Below are 23,168 nucleotides of genomic sequence, written 5' to 3' on the forward strand. Positions count from 1 at the left end.
TTCAAAATATGTTTGCAATAATTTTGACGCTGCTCTCCAACTGGTAGTACACATATACTTTTTGACTTGAATAAGAAGTCTGGGGGGAAAAGGTTGTTTGGCCAGCAAGAAAAGTCTGGAGAGAACAGACTATATTAGCGAGGCCTTGTGTACTCCAATTAAGTTCACATACATTAATAACAATTTTCCAATCAAAGATCAATATGCACCAAAATTCACAGGAAGCACTATTTATGGGTAATCGCTTTCACAACGGAGTGTTGAAGAACTAGCGACCCAGAGGGATATTGAATAAAATATGCTTCTGCGACTCAGTATTTTATAATTGAAACGCAAGTATAGTTCTGATACTGCTTAGCACCAAAAACATCCTAAATTCTTCACTACTATCAAAATGTCACAAGCAATAGCAACCAGCAAGTCATCTGCGATTATTTACCATAACAGCGCATGTACGCACAGTGAGAAAATAAGCGTAGCCCCGTTTACTAGTATCTATGTGTGAGATGACGTAACGACACGACATAAGATTTGTTTCCCTGATCTAATTACGTTTAGTTACTGTCAAAATCAAAAGTATAGAGCATCAATTAAAGTTACCGTACTTCATCCGCGACTGTTCATAGTTATACTTCTTACCCATTAGAGTAAGCCAACGAAAACTAATACTGTCGTAGGCGTTGAACTGCTGTCATCTAAACGGCTGTCCTCAGTCAACATTCGAGGCACCCTGCTGTGAAGAAAGGCATGTTGCCCTTTAGTCGAGTATGACATCAGATGGATCACTTTTACGAACATACATAATATAGTTACTTTGGTGCTCCACAATTTTATCTGACGCGTAGACTCACTAGGAACTATTCTTGTAATAATTTTACGACCTTTCTGTGTATCAAAACATAATTTTACTGAGGGATTACTTTCTCTCTCCCACCCTCAACGGCTGTGGAACGAGTAAATCCAGCTGTCTTCCCATAAAAATTGAGTCGTCCGTTTTAGTTCGGCGAAATTATTGCTGCAGCAAGCTTCCAGAACCGTCGAGACACCACGGCTTCGTCCTTCCACGGGCCATCGCTACCGCCCACCTGGATGACCTGTGTCTTCAGAGGGTGCGTCTCGCCCACCAGTGGTAGAATACGACTGCTGCGCCCTTTGCAAAATACTGATGCACTGCTCAATTAAAACTCGCATAATTCGTGATCTAAGCGTCATATTCAGATGCAGTCTTCATCAATCAATCGCATGGTCCAGTAACCACTCGTCACTGTGCATGACTTTCTCCTGTTCACTGCCTCCACTCAGGGGTCACTACCTTGAAGGCATGCCGGACACGAACCGAAACACTTCGAACGCATTTCCTCTGAGGCCAGTCATTCTGCACTATTCGAACTCACCCCATATACTGATAATGCGCTCACTGACGTCGAAAAGGAGTTTTAGCATTTGATTTCAATATTATTGGATGTTATAGGCGTAACTTGGCGCTATGCGGTTCTGTTGGACCAGCGTCTACGCCCGCTGACTGCATTGGAAACACATTATTAAACATATCTTAAAAGATCTCGTCTGAGTGAAACGGACCTCGTGCCGTTAGTCAGTCAGAACATGATTCGGACAGTTTTTTTTCTCTACTGCGTCAAATGCTTTAAACACACAGTTGTTGAAAGCAATTTTTAGTGTATCATTTATGTATAAGTGGCTAACGACAACCGTCTCACATTCTGATGTGGATCATCGGACTTGAGTTCCACGTGGCTAGAGATACATTGGCTGGACCGACCAATATATGCTACTCACGTCACGCGCACGGGTTAATATGCAATGTGAACGCTTTTTGAATGTTGTGAGAACCGGACGAAGCATCACAAAGCAGCGCAACCGTTAAAACATCAGCTTTATATCATTTCAAGTACGTCAATGCTAATTTAATTTTACTAGAGTTCATCTGTCGATCTGCTGGATGATGGCTTCAATCTGACCAAGGTGATGTCTCTCAGTGCATCCATTTGAGTTCGCGTTCGATTTCGACAGGAAGCCGAAAACAACAGAAAGGAAAAAGCAGTATTTCCATTTGACATGTCGGGTAAAATGGCCGTTCGCATTCTAGTGACGACGAATGCGTGATCATGTTTTCTTTCTCCATTCGGCCCAGCGGCTCCAGTCTTGGAACGCAGAAGAGCAACAGAACGCCGAGAAATACGACACAAAACCATGCCAAAACAGTCGTTGACAGAGTGATAAGTCTTGAAACGTTTCCATTAAGATAAATTAAGTGCTGGAGTTAATCGTCTTGGCACCAGACAGTCTGCGGCTATGAATCCTGATTTATACATCGACAGCAATTATGTAAGCATCTCATGCCATTCGAACGTACTCAGCAGAGACCGTTAGACGGCAGAGCGGCCGTTTGGCGAGCGCCAGATAAAGCGAGCGGCCTGGACTGGCTTCAGTGTTGTGCGTGACGGCGATGTTATCGTGTGCCCGCGTACCCAACAGATGGTCCTCGCGAATGTGCTCCTCTTGTGTACGGCGTGACGGCTCTTCCAGCGACAAAAGCCACTCTGCGACGGTGACTCCAGCACCGCTGGCAATGCTCCCTGAAGGTAAGCTGCGATCTCAACTGGCGACTGCGTTTTGAACGGTGGTAGGAAAAGTGCACATTGTTGTTTAATCAAACGCCTCGTTTACTCCCTTTATTAAATGAAACTGCGAATATTGCCTTGTCTCCGTCCTGAACAATAAGCAAATGTAAAATCAGAATTTTTCTTCCTTTTGTCACTCATTCCGCACACGAGTAATGACTCTGTAGTGGAAACGCTAAACTAGTATTTTAAAGGAAAGGATTCAATTCCTCTTCAGATTATCCCAATTTAATTTCACTGCTTCCATGAAATAGGTAAGACTGCCGTTTCCAATAGCACCACAATCAGTTTCTTCCAGCACTCTTCTTTGACTGAACTCTATTCGTCTTTATTGTCACATGTGTGTGTCTGTATCGCATCAGGTGACTGCTACATTGTTTGGTTCACGTTGTCTGCTAATACGTGTGCGATGGATTTTAACACAGAAGTGAAAAGGACAAAAACGTGCGGCGTCTTACCAGAACAAGTCAACTGCCGCAGTAACTGGTGGAATAACAGGTGGGTGTACTCTACTATCAGGGACATATCTGCTGCATACCTCCGCATGGTGCTGGCTAACACCACTGTAACCTGTTATATCTTAGCTGCTTTACGTTGTCTATATGACTACTTTATAATTCACAGTTAAGTGCCTGGAAGAAGGTTCATTCGAACCCAACTGCAGTAGTGTTCCGTCTCTAAAGGACTAGATGTCGACAGAGTGCTAATCTCCCACCTACATTTCTTTCAGTACTTTACGCGTAATGAACAGGACACTGTATAAATATATCGCTCGTGACGTGACCGTCAAGATAGCCAGAATGGTCGGGAAGATCGTCAAATGGATCTGCACGTAGAGAGGATATCATTCTTAGCTCTTTCGCTTCGTTTAACTGTTTAATTCGACGTAATTTAAATTACAGAGTATATGCGCAGTTCAGTACAAAACAAGGGCTGACTCAAATCAACGTCTTAGTATAAGAGAAATGTATTATCTATGGCATCATATATGTAGATTGAAATATTACACGAGAGCACCAGGGTAAAATAAACCACTATCCACAAACACAGCTTTGATCATATGTGTCAATTCCCTCAGTTTAGTCTCGAATTTTCAACTTACGAGCGATGTACTAGGCAAGCTGGAAATGGGGCGCAGGGAGTCTCAGTTAGGAACATTTGGGAGGGGATTCCAACTTACAGCATTTGCTTCTCAACCAAGGGAAACCTCCCGTAAATCTTTGTCGTAGCGGGGAAACAGAAATTAGTTTCAGTTTAATTTTGGGATGATATGATCCCAAAAATATTATAAGCCAAGTGTATGTGAAATAGTATTTGTTTATGTATATGTTACCGTGAATGACCGAAATTGGAGAATGTCGACTTTCACCGGTGAATGTCAACGGATACCAAATACGTCGGTGAAAGATCGAATATTTCATTATATTGTTGTACATGCGGACGCTCTCCGGTGTGTGTCGACAATCACAGATATGCTCTGGTGGAGGTCCAAAACAGAAGAATCAAAAAACAAGCTACTGGCTCTCTCCCACCAAATCCTTTGTTCTGCTCGGAGTCAATCAGCTTGTCAGTCTTATGCAAGCTTTGATAACACGAGCAACGTTTTCTTAATTTTTTTCCGATATCCTGATTTATACTAAATGGATGCTGCAGTTAATCGTGATCTTTTTCATGAAAAGTTAAACGCCTGGCCGCGAAAGAAAATCTTCTACTGCAAGCAACAAAGATGTTACAAACCTCACAAAAACAATTTCCTCCTGCTCAAATTGGTGATAATGTACGAATAAAAGTCCCTGATGTCGACCGTGGTCGTATAGATAGGCGAAATGTGTTAGCGGTTCTTGTTGGAATAGAAGACTCCGACTTCTATAAATTGGCAAATAAAAATGGTACCCTCAAGCAGCTTTACACACGCAATCAGTTCGTAGTTTGTAAAGAAAAGTTACTTTCCATAGATGAGATTTCTTTTCAAGAAATGTCGCTGAAAGAAGCAACTGCAGCTAATTCGAGAAGAGGGGGACAAAGCTATACACGCTGTCATTGCAAAAGGAAGTGTTCCACAAATAAATGCAATTCTAAAAGCAAGGGACCCTTGTCCAATTCAAAGTGTCATCATAGTTTAAGTTGTTGCAATAAATAAGTTTTGAAACACATAAGTAAGTAATTTTTTTGTAACTATTATTTTCTTTTCTCATGTAGAATGTACTGTGTATTTTAAGTTCTTGGTCATTCCTTTCAGAAAGAGAGGTGAAAAAGTTACGTCACACGTGTGACGTTTTATAGCGACTGAATTACGGAGAAGAAAATATAAATCTCCAACATGTTCAACATTCACCATTAGTGCATGGTGAATGTCAACATTTACCGGTGTAAGTCAAAAACAAGGGTATTTAACAAATATTTCGGACATACACTAAGCGACTATGTGAATGTTGACATTCACCGGTAAAAGTCGACATTGTCCAGATTTCGGTGTTTCACTGTAACATATACACCTATACAAAACAAAGGCGATAAGGTCCTCGACATGTGCAGTGTAGATGGTTCGCTTTTAGTCGCAGTTAAGCAATCGACAGTGACTGAAAGTCGATTGTCGATATCGATATATATTCTGATTGTAGCTTACTACAGGCAAAGTGTTGCCACATGGGATGAGGAGCTTCAGTGGGAGGGGGTGTGTCATCCGCCTTCGTAAGTCAAGGAACTCCACGACGGGATTACGGAGTGGTTGGGGAACGGAGACCACCCCAACACCATGCCTCCTCCTCTTTGGTAGTAAGTTCTTAATTTTTGCTCTTTGTGACTGTCCCCGTGCTCTACAAAGGAAACAACCAGTATCTTTTAAATGTACGGCTAAAAAAGCGAATTTCTGCCGATTATTTCACAGTTGAGTCCCAGAAAAATGAAGTGTGGTATCATTTAATCTGGCCTTATATTAGTTCGTAACTTAATGTTCCGCTATCGCTGACATTTTTGAACTTGATGTGCCGGTCATGTTCGGTGTAATTACATTGTTCACTCAACGCATCATCGTTTTAATTTTCGGCCATGGTAGACACACGAGCCTAATACGATATTTGCCTATCTAGCTCCCTCCCTTGCTTGATGTAGCGTCGCAGAAAAGAAGGATTGCTGCGGCTCTTTTTTTTCTTTTTTTCGGTTGACTGACTGTGATTCACTCTTCTTTCACTCTATGACGCAACTCTTATTTCGCATCGTTTATATTCTTTCTTATTAGCACAGCATTTAAATATTTCATTTCAGCTCTCAAGTTTTTGTAATCTGATATTGTCTGAGCTCTTTATATTAACTACCATAGGACTGAATTCTTTTGGGCAGAGTGGTGGACTCGGCGATCAGTTGGACGAAGATCTGTATGTGTCGGCTCCATAAACACGGAATAGTACAGCTGGCCGTTCGATAGAAACTCTCACGTCACCAGTCATTTGAATCGATGCTTCTGAATGAGGAATGGTTGTCACAACAGGTGCAAGTCACGGGTTGGTACCTGTAAACTATTCAGACTGCATTACTTTTCTGTTGATGTGTTGTTCTAAACACTCCATGTAAGCAGCTCCACGCAAGTTGCATCCTTCATAAACATTGTTCAGAGACAGTAAAGATCCAAAATGATACATTTCAGCTTACAACATTAATATTTTCTTTCCCCATTTTCTTAGTTTTTGTAAGTCCATCAACTCAAAAGATCGATGCAAGTCATTGGTTCGTGCTGTAATCGAACTGCAAATAGAATTACGCAAAAAAGTGAATTAGTGAATTCTGAGGAGACGGTAGCATTAATCATTACAGCCTTTCTCAATTACATTTTCTAGGGTTTCAATAATGCGATTAGGCGTGAAATGGAAGCCATTGTAAAAATCCCATGGAACTTCGCACAGATGTATTGGTCAGTGTCTTCAGTGTGCCTCTCGATCGCTTCAACGTCGCTCTTTTCAGTTCAGAGCGCTAAGTGATCACATAGAAGTGCTTAAAACGACAGTGTCTTCCGCCAAGTATGTGGATCTGGTGACAGATTTCGCCTGAAGCTATGCAGTCCACATAACATAAATGTCATGCATTTCTTTCTTCAAGACAATTTTCAGCTGCATTCTGCAGGGGCAATGAAGACGCTCCTGCAGCGTTTTCGATGGTAAGTGTTCGATCACCCACAATACAGCCCTTAATTGGCTCTCTCTGTTGTTCGTCTCTGCTCACATGAATCGCTGACAACGAAGACAACATTTTGGCACAAACAACGAAAGGCAGACGAGCGTAGAGAATTGGTGAAAAGCACAGGCGTTTGCTTTCTGTGACGAGGTACTGGCAAGTTTGTACAACGCCACGACAAATAGCTAAGTCACAGCGGCGGCTATCTAGAGAGGTTGCTGGAAGGTGTGGCTAACTGTTGCACATAAAAATTGTTTGATTTTCACTATGGTTTTCGTTTCGCGACCGGTCGGATCTTACTTTCCGAACAGCCCTCGTAACTTGACAGAAATGTTGGAGTATGCATATACTCGAGTAGAAGTTTTGGATTTTTTAAGCTCTGAGCCAATGTTTGCATAGAATATGATTAACAGGGTCTGTCTTCTAGCAAAACACTGTTGTAAGTTTGTGTTTACCTAAATTTCACCACAGTTGTGGAATTCTCAGAGGACTTTAAGTCGCGTTCTTTTTAGATTACACTTCTTTCAACCTACTTCCGCCATCCTCGTTGGGTGTATATTTATGTTCCCTTTAGGGCACATTTCGGATTTTTCGAACAGTCTACCTGTTTCAGCCATAAATCTATAATTACTGAAGCTTGCCGTTGAGGACATAATGAACTTATTCTATGCCTTGTGAAATGAGATTTTTCAGCTTCTTAATCAATCTTATTGTACTTTCTTTATCCTGGCGACGTTTTCCTCGTGTTCGTCTAGTTTTCCATTGAAGTAGACTGTAAACTGTGTTACCAGATGAGTAACAAAGTACTCCAGCCGTCGCAGGCAGAACGAAGTAGTGTGGTAAGATACTGGACTCTGAATAAGGAAGGTCAGGCTTCAAATCTTCTACCTGCCGCCCTGATTTAAGCTTTCCGTCGTTTCCCTGTCTCTCTTTAGGCAAAAGCCGGAATAGTTCATCTAGAAGGACAGAGTTAACCTTATTCTCCACCTTCGTCCACCGAAGCTAGTGTTTCAACTCTATTCGTATCACTGTCGACGCGACATTAAACTTAAAACGTCACTTTCCTCTCTACTTTCTTTCTCCAACTTCCCATTCTACGCCTCACTTAATAGGATAACTGATCCCATTATGCGTGCTTCTTCGTTTTCAATCATGCATGTAACGTAGCTGATTTAACTGTCAGTACAGCTGTCAAGTAACGTCGTTTTGAAATAAACTTTCATAATTCGACAACTTCACAAATAAGTGCTCCGGCAAAAGTTTAACACCTACTATAGCTCCAAGAATATCAAAGGAGCAACTTTACACAGTAGTGTGACAGCACCTGAGACGCCGGTGTCACACGGATATCAAGACCACTGGATATAACCTGAAGATGGCAGTCACTTCGAAACAGGTCTATAGTAATAAATAATATAATCGAATACAGTACCGTCTTTGTCTCATAGCCTAATACATAATGTTCTTTCTGGTTTACTATCACAAATATATTGCAGTTGCGTTTCTTATGGGAAAAGCTCAGATAATTAATGCGAGCTCCCTTCTCTGGTCTATGAACGATGAAAGAAGTGCAAAATTTGCACGTTGTCATCCAGTGTAAGAATTCCAAGAAATCTTTTGGGTTACCATCATCCGGAGTAGCGTGTATTAAGTTTCGAGCTCTGTGTTAGTTCATTTGAATTAATGAGAAAACCATATAAAGAAGGAGTGAAATATGAAGCATTGATACGGAAATTATCACTAGATTTCAGATACCTTGTTAACATTGCAAATGTTTCTCAATGAAGGTTAAGTCGATATTTTCCCCGAGGAGCAGCAGTATTCGAGTCTTGAAGTGATATGCGTCTATGTTTTAGATTTACGGTTTCTGTCATGCGATATCCCTGCGTGGTGAAGGACATATCAGCCCATATTCTGCTTCACGTACACTGTTAGTGTTTACACGCATTTTGGGAATGAAGCAGTGTTATCTAATTGAACTAATTCTGGAAGAGTAAAATACGGTAGATTGTTATAAAGTGTTAAACTGTGAGAATGAAACTTAGTAATGAAGTCAGCCCTCCTCTATGTATCCATCCTTCAACGCGACGTAGGGTTCACAACGATGGATGACGCAGCGAAGATCTTGGTTGCAGTAATCTGTATTCTGTATGTTCAGGAAAATCACCATGCCGTCATTCTGGAAATGTCTGACACGCAGTAACCTCTTCATCTAAGGAAAGAGAGAGAAGTCACTGGGTAACAGATCTAGAGAATATGGGGAAGCAGCCGAGAGTGAGGCAAAATTCAAAAGCTCAATGAGGAAATATGCCTGACTGTGTACCGAGCTGAGGCATCTTTATATGTCCATCCTTGTAACAGTCTGTTACAAGGACTTCGGCTGTCCAGTAAGAAAAGACAATTATAACACCTGCAGCCGTCTCTTTTTTATTTAATTTATTTACGCATCCTGTTTCGGTGCTTCATTACACCATCTTCAGGCCCCTTGCCCAACGTAAATTGGGAGGAACCCAATCTCGTGTGCAATCATAACAGGAGCCAATTTAAAATTATCGGTGTCCGTAGATCTCGGGTCTACAGGACACTGTTCCTTCGCTCATCAACCAACGACGGTAGGGAAAACATTCCTGACAGTCGTTAGTTGATGAATGAAGGTATAGTCCTGTTGACCAGGGATCTATGGACACGGGTAATTTAATATTGATTCCTGTTATGACTGCACACGAGACTGGGTTCCTCCCAATTTACGTTATCAAGGGGCCTGAAGATGCTGTAATGGGACAACGAAACCGGCTGCGTAAATAAATTAAATCTTGAGGAGACGACTTCAGGCGTTTTGATTTTCATTTAGAACTGAAGCATTGTTGTGGAGCACAAACGCCTCCTTGGACTGTTGCACTCAACATTTCGTCTTGATAACCTCCCATAAACATGTCAGTAGATTTCGGTAGTACGCTTGTGTGACGATTTGTCTCTCCGAGTATAGTCTGATGGAAGCAGACCATGGCAGTCCCAAAAATACTCAGCGACACCTTACCGGATCAAGGGTTGCGTCCTCGCTTTTATCAACGATCATGACGCCACGTGTTTCCACTGATTGCATTGCCCCTTTGTTTGGGGGCCATAGTAATACCATCAGACGGCTGAAAATGTCATCTGGACTGTCCCTGCACAACTGCAAGATTTCCACCTCTGTCTCAGTTCGGTGGGCTTTCTGAATGGGTGTGAACAGTCGAGGAACCCAGTGGGTGGCAATCTCTGTCATATTCAAAATGTGCTGCAAGATGTTGAAAACTGATGCCTGACTGATTTTCACTTCTCTCAGTATCACCCCGACTGTGATTTGTCGGCCTTCGAGGACCAGAACCTCCCTTTCTCCTAGATTTCCCGGCTTTTCACAGAGAGTTGGTCTGGCACTTCGTACTGTGTCATTCAGGCTCGCTCCACCACAATAGAAGCCTGTGTGCAAAAACTAATCATACGATGGTGCATTGTTGCTGTAAACACACAGCATATCATCATGGATTATTACCGCGTAGTTCTCCTTGAATTGCAAAAATCGAATTACGATCAGTTCACTAGTGGGTTATCCGTTTGTTTTTGGTTCCACTAGAGATGTGCTACGTTACTGTAGCGCGGGGATTTCATTTGCATCCCAGTACTTCAGACAAATACGTGCAAACAAACAAATAATTGATTGCTGGTAAGTAACTTTATTTGCGTGACTACCCCTCGCGTAGTCTAAGAGCTTTAAAATAAACGACTGTGCTCGATTAAAGTGACAGGAAATTAACTTTTATTCATATTCACTTAAGCTTTAGCTTCAGAATCACTATTGCGCCATCACTTTGTTGCCATTTACGGTTGCAAACCACCCCTCTGTTCTGTGATATCCCACAGCTGGTCCAGCTGTGCTATCGGTGTACCGAAACCCCTGACCTGTGCTCAGTGACACCTACACTGCTGGAGGAAACAAAACACAGCTGATGGATGCCATCACTATCTTTGGACTGCAGAACGTTTTATGTCGTAATAAACTATCTGGTGTCAGCGCACGACCCCAATTAGCGAGAGAGGAGAAAGAAGAAAAATAATGAGACGCAAATCACCAGTCGCTGGCTGCAACCGTCCTTCGGTGGCGTTACGTAGGGCGGCTCAGGTCGAGCATATTTCTTCACTCCGCACTACACAGTAAACTAGTACCACGTGGGAAGACAAGCAAGCAAACTGAGGCTATAAGGAAACTACCACCATGATTCTTATAAATCCGACAGCAGCTCCAACCGTACAGCGAATATGACCTTTTTAGCAACATGTTATTAAGTCCTTATCTCCTTCCGTGAGCTTAGTTTCTAAGCATATTAACGAGCAGGCATTCGACCAGTTATAAATTCAGGGGGTATGCGGCGGATAGGGGGAATCCACCCCAGAAATTAGAAATTCCCCCTCCCCGCTGAGAAATTCATATCTATTAGTATATAGCATTAAAAGTCAAAATAATAATGTGTGAATTTAAATTATCTTCTAGGCTGGTGTAATGTAATAACTAACAATCTTGTATTGTTTTGACAAATTTCATCTGTGCCGACAGCTGCTGTTTACGAAGCAATGGACAAGTCGTGATAACTCTGGATATGCAGATACAGGCGAAAAGGATCTATCTAAAGACAAAGGTTGCCGCCTGTTACGAGCAACAACAATAATACGCTTCCATCGTTGTAATAAATTTCAGTTTCTAATAAGCAGCTCTTTTAACGGTTAGTCACTAAATAGCTTACTATGGAAGGATGATATGATTATGAGACAGGCGTGCAGTCTTCGTCAATTCGTCGTATTAAAAAAAATGTGTAAGTGCCGAAAAACAATGTCGAAACAACAAAATTTATTTGCTTTCTTTTCTGATACAGGCGTATTGCAGAAGACATAGTTGGGTGTGAGTCTATTGAATGAAATGCTAGTGCATGAGAGGTGGATTGCTTTCTGGGTCTTCTGTTACTCTTTCTCGGTCTTCGTCGTAAAATGTACTGTTTCTGGCCCATCATTAAAACGTCATCCTAAACAAAGCGTCGAACGCGAAATTAAGAACCAGCTTCAACTGGTTATACTTTGACCGTGATCGGGCAACAGATAGGGAGGGGCTTTTTTGCAAATTACTTGAAATGCATTTAAAAAAGCTACTGAAAGCATGGGAAAACTATGAAAACGTGCAGAGTCCGTTGCACTTGAGAACTGGAAATTACGGGCATTAGACACTCCAATTCATGCGCAGATAATTAAACAAAATGAAACTGAAAAAGTGTAAATCACCAAGCAGTCTTCTTTAATTCGAAGTGTGTGTATCCTCATTAAGGAAGAAATCCCGCCGGCCGGAGGGGCCGAGCGGTTCTAGGCGCTTCAAATGGTTCAAATGGCTCTGACAAGGGAACCTACCCATCGCACCCCCCTCAGATTTAGTTATAAGTTGGCACAATGGATAGGCCTTGAAAAACTGAACACAGATCAATCGAGAAAACAGGAAGAAGCTGTGTGAAACTATAAAAAAATAAGCAAAATATATAAACTGAGTAGTCCATGTGGAAGATAGACACTATCATGGACAGTATAAGCTCAGAAGCGCCGTGGTCCCGTGGTTAGCATGAGCAGCTGTGGATCGAAAGGTCCTTGGTTCAAGTCTTCCCTCGAGTGATAACTTTAATTTTTTACTTTCATACAATTATTATCTGTCCGCCATCACTTTTTTGGGAGTGATTATCACATCCACAAGAAAACCTATATCGGGCAAGGTAGAAGAATCTTTTTACCCATTCGCCAAGTGTACAAGTTAGGTGGGTCGACTACATATTCCTGTCATGTGACGTACATGCCGCCACCAGTGTCGTATAGAATATATCAGACGTGTTTTCCTGTGGAGGAATCGGTTGACCTATGACCTTGCGATCAAATGTTTTCGGTTCCCATTGGAGAGGCACGTCCTTTCGTCTACTAATCGCACGGTTTTGCGGTGCGGTCGCAAAACACATACACTAAACTTATTACAATGAACAGAGATGTCCGTGAACGAACGGACAGGTCATAACTTCGCGAAAATAAAGAAAGTAAACTTTTCACTCGAGGGAAGACTTGAACCAAGGACCTCTCATCCCGCAGCTGCTCACGCTAATCACGGGACCACGGCCCTCTTGAGCCTACACTATCCTTGATGTTGCCTATCTTGCGCATGGACTACTCAGTTTGTATATTTTGCTTATTTTTTTCATAGTTCCACACAACTTCTCCCTGTTTTCTCGATTGATCTGTGTTCAGTTTTTCAAGGCCTATCCACTGTGCCAACATAACTAAACCCGAGGGGGGTGCGATGGGGAGGTTCCCTTGTGAGCACTATGGGACTCAACTGTTGTGGTCATCAGTCCCCTAGAACTTAGAACTACTTAAACCTAACTAACCTAAGGACATCACACACATCCATGCCCGAGGCAGGATTCGAACCTGCGACCGTAGCGGCCAGAGTGGCCGAACGGTTCTAGGCGCGTGGCCGAGCGGTTCTAGGCGCTTCAGTGTGGAACCGCGCGACCGATACGGTCGCAGGTTCGAATCCTGCCTCGGGCATGGGTGTGTGTGATCTCCTTGGTTTAGTTAGGTTTAAGTAGTTCTAAGTTCTATGGAACTGATGACCTCAGATGTTAAGTCCCATAGTGCTCAGAGCCATTTGAAGAAATCCCCCACACAACAAAATATGAATTTCTAATTCGTAAGATTGTACTAAGAAGCGACATTAATCTTGAAAAGTGGGTTAAATTTCAGAGGTAAATGCCCACATATGGTAGCAAAGACACTGCTTGAGAATTATTAAGTTGCATTGCTGAGGCACTAGACAACCAAGATGAAACGATTCTCCATGATAAATACTTTTCCTTAATGACAGATGAATCTGCAGGTTCTTCTAACCAAAGCGAATTGCCTTTGCTAGTTCGTAATGTGGCGCCAGCTTCGTCTTATGAAGAGAAGGGACGATTTTTATGTGTGGTTGAATTGAAGGCTACGACAGCTGAATCTGTACTTATAGCAACTGATAATGAACTAAAGAATCGAAAACTTTCTGATGACAAATTGGCAAAGTGCTCTTTCGATGGTGCTGCTAATTTTAGTGGTTCTGTCACTGGGATCGGCGCTCGGCTATTATCAGCACAAAAAAAAAGAAAGAAAGTTTCAAATGGCTCTGAGCACTATGGGACTTAACTGCTGAGGTCATCAGTTCCCTAGAATGTAGAACTACTTAAACCTAACTAACCTAAGGATTCGAACCTGCGACCGTAGCGGTCACGCGGTTGTAGAACCGCTCGGCTACCCCGGCCGGCTATTATCAGCAAAAAGGCGGCTTCAATTGCCACCAACTATAAGAGCAAACATCCTACAATAAAACACACATTACATATTGTTAAGGAGATTTATAAACTGGTTCATGCTTCTCCTAAACGAAAAAATATTTTTGGTAAAACTCAGTGTGATTTTTTTTAAAAAAAAAACCTTTTTAAAAGTACCCAAAGCTGGTGACATCCGTTGGTTGAGTACCTATTGCACAGTGCATGATTATGATGGCATGTGAACATATACACAAGGCCGGTGCGGATTTAGCAAGTTTGGAAGGAAGAATCTTGTTAGAAGTTATGAGTTCCAGCTTCATTGTAGGTTATTGACGATACATTGAATGCCGTCTCAGACTTAGGTAAAGTTTTCCAAAAACAATCACTCGGAATTTCACAATTCCTTGTACTTTTTTCTGGAACACTGAACTGCGAAGCGACTGCGATGAAAATCGGGCGGAAAATGAAACACAAAACAAAATTAAGAAACTACAAGTGGATGCAACACAAGTTAAAAGTGTGCTATACACGGACGACTAGAAATAAATGAAACACAAAACAAAATTAAGAAACTACAAGTGGATGCAACACAAGTTAAAAGTGTGCTATTCACGGACGACTAGAAGTAAAATATCAAAATTTTAAGGAAATTTGTGAAAAATTTAATTAATGAACTTGAGCAACCGTTCAATGAGAAGGCTATGAAAGTGATAGAACTACGTACATATTTTGGAAGTTTTAAAATATTTCAAGAATTTAATGACAATGATTCTAAAGAATTGTAAATGATGTCAGGACTTAAAAACGTTGATGCTGTTATTGCAGACTATTTCTGTTGATGCTCGTAAGAAATCAGAAGATTCGTCTTCTGATGGTATTTCTTTTATCTTAAGTGCAGACATCGGCTTTGAAGCACTAAAGACATTCTGCGAATGTTATGTATGCTGTGGATTCCCATTTCCTCTGCTGGCATAGAAAAGTCATTCAGCACAATGAATAAGGTGATGACAAAGTCAAGACATAGGATCAGAAGGTGACTAGCAACCTAGAGAAACTTTCTCTGGTGATGTCATAAACAAATATGTTGTAAAAAAGCCTCGACTGTAAATATTAGTTATTGCAGGCAATCGTGTTATTTTATTGATTCTCATAATGTTTTTCTTTAAGATAAGTAACTAACTTAGGTTATGCCTACTTATTACTTGCACATAATTTGATTAATCACAGGAGATGAAGTGAAACATTTAAATATTAATCCGTTGCCATTTTTTTAGTATTGCATCATTAGCATTTGGATTTTGTAATATTCCCTCTCAGCCAGGCTCAATATCCACCCACCCCCCCTCCCCTCCCACCCCTCCCTGGAGGAAAGCGGCTGTGTTCATCATGGCATTCGACACACGATTCTGCCAAACTTTAAATGGAATTTTTAAAGTTAAAAGAATTGTTCCTGATTACAAGATCGTTCTGTGCAATAGTTCAGTATTCTCCGCCGCGCCTGATGGAGCGAGAACGTGACTTTGTTGAAGGCGGTCCCTCTGTCTGACGGAAAGTTGGTTTTCATATTTTCGCTAGTGCTTCAGAAAGTATACTATATGGCGGCACCTGAATCTACCAAATTACTTTCGTATCGGCCACAGCAAAAGACCGAGAGAGAGAGGGAATGATGCACATCACTAAGTGTCGCTAACGTTGACTGTAAATATCCGACACTAGGTTTTGCTTTAATTTCATTATTCATAGCTTTTTACCTTATGCATACTCAAAATCGACCTTCAGGGAATATCAAAAAACCCTTTCTCGAAGAAAATACACTTGTTATCCAAATAATATTAGAAACAATATGTCTAGACGCTGATACAAAGGAAGAAAAGTCGTACAATGTAATGAAATTTATGTAATACTATAATGGATTAATTAAAGCAATACACAAATACTTTCAAGCTGCACATGCCTGAAATTACGATGTATGAAAAGAGGATTCAAGTTGCTAGCAATATTTCTAAAGATAGTTTGTTGTTCACCGATGTGTTGTGGCGCGAGAAATGTACTGAGAGAAAACCGACGAGCCGTCTTTTGTAAAACCAAATAGTCTTTAGTCACCATTTCACGAATTGCGAAGACATAATGTCGAAAATAATAAATGAATTACACTGCAGATGTATTCAAATGTGGGAGGTACGTAAGCGTGTCGTCACATTTACGTTATTAGAGGCATAGTGGGCTGGACAAGAATGAGAAGATGACAGCGGTGTCTTTGTTGGTGAGATTGTCCCCTATTCGCCTGAACTGATCTGGGGTAACCACGAGAAAGCTGAATCAGGAAGTTAGGACTGGGATTCGAGCCCTATTCATATCAAATACGACTCTAGAGCCTTATCAGTGCCCCTTGGTATACCACTTACGAATATTTCGTAATAGAGGCAGAGTAATTGTCTCGTGCAAGACATTTCATCTGTTTGGGGAACTCATATTTCATTAGCTTTTTAAGCACTTTACTTGTATTTTTATAAATGTTTGGAACGTAGAACATTGCAACGTCTTTATCAAAAGGAAATTTGTGTCGTGTAACTAATTATGCACTCTATTTTCAGGATGCCACCGAGTCTTCTAAGCATCTGGAAGAAGATATTGTGTAAGTACCTAATTATCTTCCTAAAACCTATGATAGTTTAGTATCAACTAGCAACAGTAAAGAACAATCTTAATATCTACTGTGGTAAAGTTCAAATGTAGGCTATTCGTCAGGAGGAAGTAACGTTAATCCATGAAATATGAAACGAGAAATAATTGGACATGATTTATAACGTTCTTACAGTAATAACTTTTATTTGTAACGAATGAGGAAGAAGGAAGAAGAGGAATAATTGAAAATCTTTAACATCTAGTCGACAATGACGTCAATTTAGTTGAGATCAAGTCATTTGGAGAAAGAGGCCAATATCGTTGACGTCAATGTGTTATAGACTTGTGTAACACATTTTATGCTGAAGCATGAAGATTTTCTCCGCTCATGGGCTGGGTGATGTGTTGTTTTCATCATCATTTCATCCTCATCACCGGCACGCAAGTAGCCCAATGTGGAGTCGACTGAAATAAGACTTGCACTCGGCGGCCGAACTTTCCCGGATGGGGCATCTGGCCAGCAATGCCATACAATTATTTCATTTCATTTCATTGTAACAGGAAAACTTCTATCACATAAAAAAGGAAAGAAAAAAGTATGATGAAACAAGGTCCCCGAACTTTTGGCATTAATTAAGGAGTAGGCCCATCTACCTTCTCTCCTTGCTCAACTGACAAGTTTTTGCCAGAAAATGGTTCCCTTCCAACTGCCGCCATTCAGATTAGACCTAAATTTCAGAGAAATGGTCTGGAATCTTGCAAAGAATAAGGTCCCTGGTAGTAAAACGACAAATATCTCGTTCTCTAACCCGAAAGAAATGGCTGCTGATTTTGCTGCTAGTAGTTAGGCCTGACCAGAGTCAATTACGCTGGTTTTATAAACAAACAGCTTTTCATTCGGCCTCGCAAGGCTTAATAGACCTCTCTTCAGACATTTCCACCAAAGAAAAATTTGAGGTGGCTACTAGGAATCGAATCCGAGAGCCACAAACGCTAACCACTATAACCACTAAACCACACAGTTAGTATGTTATGTTGCTGTAATATTAGTTTTCACCGTTGTAAGATAAAAGACTGAAAGTCAGTGAATCACATCAAAAAACTGTGTGATGACTAGTGGAGGCACCGAGCGAGGTGGCGCAGTGGCTAGCACACTGGGATCGCATTCGGGAGGACGACGGTTCAATCCCCCGTCTAGCCATCCTGATTCAGGTTTTCCGTGATTTCCCCAAATCATTCCAGGCAAATGCCGGGATGGTTCCTTTTAAAAGGCACGGCCGACTTCCTTCCCCTTCCTTCCCTAATTCGATGACCTCGCTGTCTGGTCTCCTCCCCCAAAATAAACCCAACTAGTGGAGGCAAGGCACTCTCATTGACTAGGGACCTGAAACTGTGATAAAATCAGTCGCCTTTGCTTCGATGGGTAGGAGTCGACAGTGTCATCCGTGACTGAAACGGTAGAAAATCAACACGGGCAGCCGTGAAAAACAGTGACAACACAGGTTCAGATGGTTCAAATGGCTCTGAGCACTATGGGACTTAACATCTGAGGTCATCAGCCCCCTAGAACTTAGAACTACTTAAACCGAACTAACCTAAGGACATCAAACACACCAATGCCCGAGGCAGGATTCGAACCTGCGACCGTAGCGGTCGCGCGGTGCCAGATTGAAGCGCCTAGCACCGCTCGGTCACAGTGGCCGGCGACAGCGCAGGCGAGGCAGTGTTACAGATACTGTCAGCAAAGTTTCGCGAGCAGCAGAGATGAGACATTACTGTACGTTCTGTTTCTGTTCTTGTTCTAAATGGACACTTCATTCAGTGGTAAGTAAAGGCATGTAGTGTGTGACAGGGCCCCTGTACAGGATACTGGAGTGTACGTTATTCCTACCTCTCCCCCCTGCTTTTCAGACGTATACATGGCTGTGTCGCCACTTCGCCTTGCCGAGTATAACAGCCATACACATAATACGGATACACATCAGACACTTCATAACAGGTTGAGGGAAGGTAGTGGCAGACCACTTCTACTTGGACATTGCCCTGAATGGCAATGAGGAATTCCTGAGTCTGCCCGTCAAGCTCATTTGATGAATAATAGAGCTGACCTTATACCCGAGACCACGGAAGCTGATGGCGCAGTTGAGTTTAGTGGAGCACAGTGAAGGCGGTCGGGTTCAGCCAAGTTGCAGCAACGCGACGCGTGTCCGAGTTGTGACATTCTTCAGGTCGTGAGCGCTGCTGGGTGAGCCCATTCATTTCTCAGCAACTTCGGCGCCGTCTCACGCAAAGCCTGGTAATAACCCGAATCATAGATGCCCAGATTATTCGCTCATGACGAAGTTATGTACAAAACTTTATCCTTCCTGAGTTTATCATCCAGAAATTTTGAACGACTTACAATCGGATAAAATGTTGGCCGCGCATAGTGAATGGCGGCTTGTTTTGAAAACTGCATGAGTGTACGGCACTGCATTACAGAGAAGCATATATAATCGATAGGCAAAAAATGTAGCGGCTTTTGTGTTCACAAGTAGTGATACACTGTCAGGTTCAGTCCGGTTGAATAAATATTTAAGGTTAACTTTACGAAATGAAGTGGGATGGAACGAATCCACGAGGTCAGTCGCAAGAAGGATAATCGGGCAGCTTGAGTTTATTGGAAGAAATCTGAGAAATAATAATGTGTCTGAAAAATAGATCGCATTCAAGATATTTGTGTGAGACAAACTTTCTTACTGTCCGAGTGTTTCGAATTCGCACCATGTCATGTTAAAGAAATTCGAAGATAAACCGCTACATTTGTAACCCACTGGTATATTCAGAACAAAAGTACTTGATGGCGTTTAGCGATCTTACACGGTAATGTTCAGAAGAAAAACAATGATGTTTATACGAAACACTTTGGCATAGTTTTCTGAATCTACAACCTGGAACAGGCAGTAAAACGATACTACAACGTCTATTGCTTATCTTATGTAGGGCCGTAAGAACAAGATACGAGATGAGGTGGTCTACAAGTAGCCTTCTTTCATGCGTTTCATTTGCGAGTGGAACGGAAATGGGGATTGCTGATAACAGTACTGAGTGCTCATCACCGTACTGTGCAGAACAGTTTGCTGAGTTCATATGAAAGTGCAGATGCAGACGCTCTAGCAATGACTGTATAAAAATCCAGAAGAGAAAAACACCGACGCAAACGTTAGAAGCAATAGTGACATTAAAGAATGATTTAAATTATTAAAGCGTCATTTTTATGTCATTTTTGATGGTTAAAAAGATAAACACTTGCAAAAGACCATTAGGAACAGACGTTTATATGGATGATAGAGATGGATCATCATTAGGAGTCCACCTTCTTTCTCCTGTGTGTGTGTGTGTGTGTGTGTGTGTGTGTGTGTGTGTGTGTGTGCCTTTGTACGTGGAGATAGGGAAGGAAAGACGGGGACAGCGTAACTGCAGAATCTTTGGAGAAATTTCAGACTTCGTGAACATCCAACTTACTACCTGAAAATCGCCTGAAACTGTGGGCGAGAGGGTGCTGATATCTAAAATTGATCGAAAACTACAGATATTACGTAGAAAATACGCTTTTATCGCTAAACTGGCTGGTGACAGTCCAAGTTTAATTGAACAGAACCATTCTAGAAGACGCCTGCTTAAAAAGAACATTGTAGAGTAGAATGGTTTGTGAGGTGAAGCGGTAAATTGTACATTTTTGCCGCAGGCAGTCTTCATGTTCCGACAGCCGTGGCATCTGTAGAGAGCACGCAAGCACCGCGCTATCGCAGCAGCGAACAGACGCGCCGCTGGCTCTGCATTTTCACTGTAAGCGTCCTCCTTCAGTTGAACTACTTACGCCTTCCGCTATGCATTCCTCCTGAAGCTGTCTGTATTGGCGGAATCTTAGCAGATCGTAACATTTCAGTCGCCGACGTCAGTGTGATACCAATTCCCAGTTATCCCCACCAGTAAAAACAGTGCTCGATGAAGACGAGATATTTTGATAAATGTTGGGAAGAGTGTCTGGGCTGGATCTGCTTGAAATAAAACCGAAAGAGGACGAAGTTCGTTCCGCTTATATAGCCAAAATTAGAATTAGACATAAACTTAATTTCTATGTGGTGCTATGTACAGTGAACAACCAAAGAGACTGGTACACCGCCGTAATATCCTGTGAGGCCCCCGCGAGCACGCAGAAGTGTCACACCACGACGTTGCATGGACTCGACTAATATGTGAAGTAGTGTTGGAGATCATGAATACTGCAGGGCTGTCCATAAATCCGTAAGAGTACGAAGGTGTGGACATGTCTTCTGAACAGCATGTTGCAAGGCATCCCAGATACGCTCAATAACGTTCACGTCTGGGTAGTTTGGTGGCCAGTGGAAGTTTTTAAATTCAGAAAAGTTTTCTGGAGCCACTTTGTAGCAATTCCGGACATATTCCGTCGGAATGCACAATAGACATGACTGGATACGGATGATCAGACAGGATGCTTACATATGCATCCCTGTCAGAGTCGTATCTAGATGTGTCAGGAGTGCCATATCACTCCAACTGTACCGCCCCACAGCATTACAGAGCCTCCGCCAGCTTGAACAATCCCCTGCTGACTGCAACGTTCATGGATTCACTGGGTTGTCTCCATACCCGTATACGTCCATCCTCTCGATACAATTTGAAACGAGACTCGTCCGACCAGGCAACATGTTTCCAGTATCAACAGTCCTATGTCGGTGTTGAGGGGCCCAGGCGAGACAAAGTTTTGTGCCGTGCAGTCATCAAGGGTTCATGAGTGGGTCTTCGGCTCCGAAAGCCCATATCGACGATGATTCGTTGGATGCTTCGCACGTTGACCCTTATTAATATCCCAGAACTGAAATCTGCAGCAATTTTCCGAAGTGTTGCACTTATGTCACATCGAATGATTCTCTTCAATCGTCTTTTGTCCTGTTCTTGCAGGATCTTTTTCCGGACGCAGCGATGACGGAGATTTGTTGTTTTACCGGATTCTTGATATTCACGGTACACTCGTGAAATGGTCGTATGGGAAAATCCCCACTTCACCGCTACCTCGAAGATGTGTGTGCCATCGCTCGTATGCCGACTATAACATCACGTTTAAATTCACTTAAATCTTAGATACTCCGCCATTGTAGCAGCAGTAACCGATCTATCTATTGCGCCAGGCACTTGTCTCATAAAGGCGTTACCGACCGCAGCGCCGCATTCTGCCTTTCTACATAGCTTTGTATTTGCATATGCACGCCTATACCAATTTCTTTGCGCTTCAGTGAGTCTGCAATGTTCTTTGACATAATCTGTATCGAAGAGTTGACAGAAGCTGAGGAAGAAACTGACGCTAAACTGGCTCAAAGTGTAATTACGTCACACGAATTCGCATTAAAACCATAGGAAGCGTTCAAAGAGATTACGGGCAAGGCCGCCTATGAACCATTACAACCAGAGACGATCGGTACCTCTCGCTCAAACCTAATCGGAGTGAAAGGCAGTATGCAGGTTTGCTATAGCAAGTCATTTGGAGCAGTACGACGCATAGTATATAGTTGTAGTCTTTGCGAGGATGATCCCTATGTATGATGACACGCGGTGTGTGTTACATTAACGAACTGCAGTGTCCAAAGACTGAAGACAGGTAACTATATTACAAGGGAATACAATAAACAGAGCTGGTTTTTGGTTCCTAATGAGCTTCTGTTTAGACTTGGTCAACTGACGAATAGCACCTGGACTGAATGCGAACTCTGCTGCACTAGACAACACATTTCCATGCTTTATGTCCCGATATCGTGGAGGTAGATATTGTGGGCAGAAATCGACGTTTGCGGACTAAAGGATCTCCTCGTGATCCTAAAGTGTTCTTTACTGGCTCGAAGGTATGGTAACGCTATCTTCTCTCCTTTAGGCTTTCTATATAATTTTTTTTTTACGAGTGATTATCACCACTTTGTGCATGACTATACTCAACAGAGGTCGACATGCTCTACCATTGTCAGTATGCCACGTGAACATCATCGCTTATTCTGAAGGATCATAGTTCAAACCCGCTTCTGGCCATCGTGGTGAAGGTTTTTATCGATTTAATCGTATCACTACAGGTGGATGCCATAACGATTTGATCAATAAGGTCACAGCCGATTTTTCTACTTTTCTATCCCAGCTGAGTTTGTGACAAAATTGTAATGATCCTGACGTCGACGGGACGAGCTCTCTCTCAAAATCCGTGTCCTTTGTGCTCCACGAGCTAAAACATATTAACGCATCTGAGGTTCATTACTCCTCAAGAGTGAAAGAACGTGCCTGAAGGAGCACATCAATAATTTTATCAACTACTTGTAACGCTGGTGAT

General features: G+C 42.1%; 1 protein-coding gene across 1 annotated transcript in view; it reads left to right on the plus strand.

Moving 5' to 3' along the window:
* The window catches only part of LOC124710804 (protein unc-13 homolog 4B-like), a 145,083-nt gene that overhangs the window by 39,702 nt on the left and 82,213 nt on the right, over nt 1–23,168 (plus strand). The window contains exon 2 of the mRNA XM_047240954.1: nt 16,765–16,805. Within this exon, the coding sequence (XP_047096910.1) occupies nt 16,766–16,805 (40 nt within the window). The 5' untranslated portion in view covers nt 16,765. The remainder of the gene's footprint in view (nt 1–16,764; nt 16,806–23,168) is intronic.

Source organism: Schistocerca piceifrons, chromosome 1 (assembly GCF_021461385.2).
Source record: "Schistocerca piceifrons isolate TAMUIC-IGC-003096 chromosome 1, iqSchPice1.1, whole genome shotgun sequence".
Lineage (NCBI taxonomy): Eukaryota > Metazoa > Arthropoda > Insecta > Orthoptera > Acrididae > Schistocerca > Schistocerca piceifrons.